The 5,000-nt window shown below is 44.7% G+C and overlaps 1 protein-coding gene across 1 annotated transcript in view; it reads right to left on the reverse strand.

Moving 5' to 3' along the window:
* pcbp4 (poly(rC) binding protein 4) overlaps positions 1-4,254 on the reverse strand; it is a gene marked incomplete at both ends in the record, with an annotated part of 40,640 nt that extends 36,386 nt beyond the window's left edge. The window contains 3 exons of the mRNA XM_079218662.1: positions 1,021-1,053; positions 3,183-3,206; positions 4,105-4,254. Coding sequence (XP_079074788.1) covers positions 1,021-1,053; positions 3,183-3,206; positions 4,105-4,254 — 207 coding nt within the window. The remainder of the gene's footprint in view (positions 1-1,020; positions 1,054-3,182; positions 3,207-4,104) is intronic.
* Between the last annotated feature and the right edge of the window lie 746 nt (positions 4,255-5,000).

The raw sequence follows: 5,000 nt of genomic DNA on the forward strand, positions 1-5,000 counted from the left end.
TTTGGAGTTGTGTATCTGCATGTTTGGAGTTGTATGTCTGTATGTTTGGAGTTGTGTGTCTGTATGTTTGGAGTTGTGTGTCTGTATGTTTGGAGTTGTATGTCTGTATGTTTGGAGTTGTGTGTCTGTATGTTTGGAGTTGTGTGTCTGTTTCCAGCACTTCAGGTGTCGACACAGTTATGCATCCTCAGGTGTTCACAGGAGGGAAACACTCCCAGGAAAGAGGAAACACACGAGCACACAAGGTGAAGCCAGCGCTCACATTCATCACCATCATTATTGCTCTTTTGATCGTGGGTTCGATGCCCAGATCCTCCGGTCCACGTGTCAGATGGGTTTCATTTCACTCCGCTCTACCTCAGGGCCAGAACGCAAACAAGGCCGAAGGAAAGTGTGTGTGTGTGTGTGTGTGTGGGTGTGCGTGTGTGTGTGTGTGTGTGTGTGTGTGTGTGTGTGTGTGTAGGGGGCAGTAATAGTGTGGATCCGTGTAGACCAGCTGCTCTACTCAAACTACATCTGGTCTGTTAATCATCGGTTCACGTTTCTGTTTCACTTTTCTGGCTTTCTTCTTCGGCTTCAGACGATCATTTTCTCTCTCTCTCTCTCTCTCTCTCTCTCTCTCTCTCTCTCTCTCTCTCTCTCTCTCCCATGACAGATATTCCATAGGGAAGCTCCACGTCTTCTATTTCACGGCTGTCTTTGCCGACAGACCAAAGACGTAAACGTCAAAAACACACAAAAACACCCACAAAAACACACACAACACATAAAACACACAAAACACACAACACCCTTCTGATGTTCTATAAATAGGAGCACATGACGGGCGGACACGTCTCTCCTCCTCTGACACGTCTGTTCTGATGAAAGCACTTTTTATTCAACGCTAACTGCAGCTGAGCCTCGTTAACGGACCGGTACCGAAAACCGAGCCGCAGGCGGAGGCGGCCATGATGGATTAACAGGAAGAGGAGGAGGAGAGAGGTGATTGGATGGGCAGGACGAGGGGGCGGGTCTTACCTCCTCTCGTATTCTCTTCACCGTTTCTCCTTTCTGTGGACGGACAGAAACACAGCTGATCAACACAATGCAGAATAATTATAATAAAGATTATTAAAACACAGAGCTGATCAACACAATGCAGAACAATAATAATGAAGATGATTAAAACATGTAGGTATCGAGGTATCGAGTTATCGAGGTATGGAGGCATGGATGTATGGAGGTATCAAGGTATTGAGTTATAGAGGTATGGAGGTATGGAGGTATCAAGGTATTGAGTTATAGAGGTATGGAGGTATGGAGGTATCAAGGTATTGAGTTATAGAGGTATGGAGGTATGGAGGTATCAAGGTATTGAGTTATAGAGGTATGGAGGTATCGAGTTATGGAGGTATGGAGGTATGGAGGTATGGAGGTATCAAGTTATCGAGGTATGGAGGTATGGAGGTATCAAGGTATTGAGTTATGAAGGTATGGAGGTATCGGGTTATGGAGGTATCGAGGTATCGGGTTATGGAGGTATGGAGGTATCGGGTTATGGAGGTATGGAGGTATGGAGGTATGGAGGTATCAAGGTATTGAGTTATGGAGGTATCGAGGTATCGAGTTATCGAGGAATTGAGGTATCGAGTTATCGAGGAAACGAGTTATCGAGGAAACGAGTTATCGGGTTATCGAGGTATCGAGTTATCGAGTTATCGAGGTATCGGGTTATGGAGGTATCGAGTTATCGAGTTATCGAGGTATCGAGTTAACAAGGTATCGGGTTATGGAGGTATCGAGGTATGGAGGTATCAAGGTATTGAGTTATAGAGGTATGGAGGTATGGAGGTATCGAGTTATCGAGTTATCAGATTTTGGAGGTATCGAGGTATCGAGTTATGGAGGTATGGAGGTATCGAGTTATGGAGGTATGAAGGTATCGAGTTATCGAGTTATCAGATTTTGGAGGTATCGAGGTATCGAGTTATGGAGGTATGGAGGTATGGAGGTATGGAGGTATAGAGTGATCGAGTTATCGAGGTATCGGGGTATCAAGTTATCGAGGTATCGAGTTATCGAGTTATCGAGGTATGGAGGTATGGAGTTATCGAGGTTATCAAGGTATTGAGGTATTGAGGTATCGAGTCATCGGGTTATTGAGGTATTGAGGTATCGAGTTATCGAGGTATTGAGGTATAGCGTAATCAAGTTATGAGGTTAGTAGCAACAAAAAATACTCTATATTAGCTTCCTGAGAATTTAATGTGACGCACAAGTTTCCTTGAAAAGAAGAAATGTATTGTCCATTTCTGCAGTAAAATAAAAAGTACGATGAAAATGTAGCTGTGATAATAAAATGATCCCCATGCTAAGCCATCATTATGAGATAGGTTAAAGGTTAAAATCATTTTGACTTTTTATCTCACATTTCGACCTTTTATCCCATAACTTAGACTTACCATGCGGTTATTTTTATTATCACTGCTACATTTTCATCTTATTTGAGTATCTTACTGGTGAACACGAGCTTCTATAGGATGTGCTTTAAAAGGCTTCATGAAGCTTTAAAGCGCGCTGCATAATGATGCGTCTCATATATATTCATATCTGCTCGGCTTAAACCTGAGAGCAGCTCACGCTGACGCGAGCCAACGGCAGCGATGTGACTTCATGCCATCTTAATGTCAGAGACTGCAAGCTGGCAGACCACAGAGTCGGGGATGAGCGGTCTAAATATAAACGGCGAGGGGAGTCCGCCTCCATCCATGAGCCGAGAGGGCAGCGGCCATTATTTTACTTCACTTGATGCATTTAGAGAGGAAAAAAAATAAATCCGGGTGTTTTATTTAACGCGTCCAGAGTGAAACTGACTCGCATCCCCGGAGAGCTTTCTTCAGTAAGTAAAGATTAGGAGGACATGAACTGACTGGAGATTTACACACTATTAATTCAGATGTCACGGCGCTCATTTCACGGTGCGGCGGCAGGCGGGGAGGATGCTTCTCTTCTTTCTTATGAAGCTCCAACAATAAACGACGGTGAGGCTCAGACGCATGTTCCACTGTAAAGTCACAATATTCTACAGAGAGATTTCTGGTCCTTTTTATCTGCAAAGACATTCAGACTTTCAGTCTTTCTGAGTGCAGTGAAGCAAAATATCTGAGAGAATATTTGGGTGGCGCTGCAGAACCACTCACCTTGCCGATGATGCTTCCTACTTCCTGAAGAGGAGACACAAGAAAAGTCTGTTAGTCCTCAGAGGACGGACACACCTTTGTAAAGAAAACACTTTTACAGTTGATCATTTCCTCTATTAGTTCCTGCCTTTTAAAACTATTTCTGCTTTGTTTCCAAGTCAAGCTTTTTTACAATAAGTAATACAATAAGTATTCAACTACAGTGAGTTTAGTCTTTTGGGGCATTGTAGTCATCATAATAATGTAAATTTCTCAAAAACTCAATATCTCCTCGGGTGTTTTATTTACGCCTGGATGACGTTATTTGAGTCGATCCAGACTCCAGTGAGAAAGGAAAAGATTTAAAAGATGATTGATCGTTGTCTTACAACGAACAAAACTCATGAACTTTTTACAAAATCGGCATCGTTATGAAATCATTTCATCATTTCATCATCTTTTTAAATCAGTTTATTGCAATGAACTGACAGCAACATGTTCATGTTGGACGCAGTGCAGCTCGGCCCGTTGGTTCCTACCGATCATGTACGTCTTTAAAAACACGTCACGGGTCTCATAACGACCCGTCGTGTTGATTAAAGAAACAGGAGGAAATGGCGCATTTGGGGACTATTTTCTGCGGCGGATTAATCCACATTTGTTGCTCTAGTGCAGTGGCTCTCAAACTTTTTCTGTCGGGCCCCAACAACATTGTAACAAAATGGTCCAACTTTTTGTGACTTCTCCATTCAAATAATGAAACAAAGAACCTGCATCTCCCCCATGCGCCCCACCTGCAATACCTCCGCACCCCACTAGAGGGTCGCGCCCCACAGTTTGAGAACCACCGCTCTACTGAGAGTTTGTCTTCGACGGAGGTCTATGAGGAAGAACAGATGTTTTATTCTGCTCATAATAATAATAATAAATAAGGGTGCCTCACCTTCCCGTGCATGAGCAGGCGCAGCGTGAGCGTGACTCCCATGGCTCCGTCTCCAAACTCCTGCTCGCAGCTCATGGTGGTGGTGGTGTGGTGGGTGGAGGTGTGGTGGGTGGAGGTGTGGTGGGTGGACTCTGCCGCTGGGAGACGCATGAAGGTCCGAGGCCCCTGCAGGCGTACGGATCTGTGCAGAACGCCACAGAGAACCCTTTGGAGAACCCGGCGAAGAGAGAACCCTGGAGCTGAGAGAGCAACGAGGAGGTGGAGCCGGTGATTCTGTTTCTGCTAACTCTGTGGAAAAGAAGGAGGAAGAAGAAGATGAGAGAACAGTGATCTAACAGTTTATACGCTGAACGAGTGACACACACACACACACACACACACACACACACACACACACACACACACACACACACACGTCTCATTGTATGTCAAAAGCTACAGAAAATATGGTTAATTTTTTTATACAAATTAGAAACAGTAACGGTTTTAGCACTCCGAGGAAGAGGCACAAGGTTAGCTAAAGTTGTAATAACTGTATGTTTTAAGGTGTGTGTGTGTGTGTGTGTGTGTGTGTGTGTGTGTGTGTGTGTGTGTGGACCCCTACAGTATGTGTGCTTCTCCATTTGCGGTGTGTGTGTCTGCATCTCTCCGGCTCATGAAAAATACACTCTGAGCCAAAGTAGGTCACACAACGCGACGCTAGACAAGCGGCGACACACACACACACACACACACACACACACACACACACACACACACACACACACACACACAGGAAGCGAGAGGGAATGACAGGCGACGCTTCATCGGACCACCTGAGAGTGAGAGGCAGCGGCTGAAACGTTTCGCTTCTCGGGTGAATTCTTCTCCTCTTCATCGGGTGAATTCTTCTCCTC

Source organism: Taurulus bubalis, assembly GCF_910589615.1.
Source record: "Taurulus bubalis genome assembly, chromosome: 5".
Classification (NCBI taxonomy): domain Eukaryota; kingdom Metazoa; phylum Chordata; class Actinopteri; order Perciformes; family Cottidae; genus Taurulus; species Taurulus bubalis.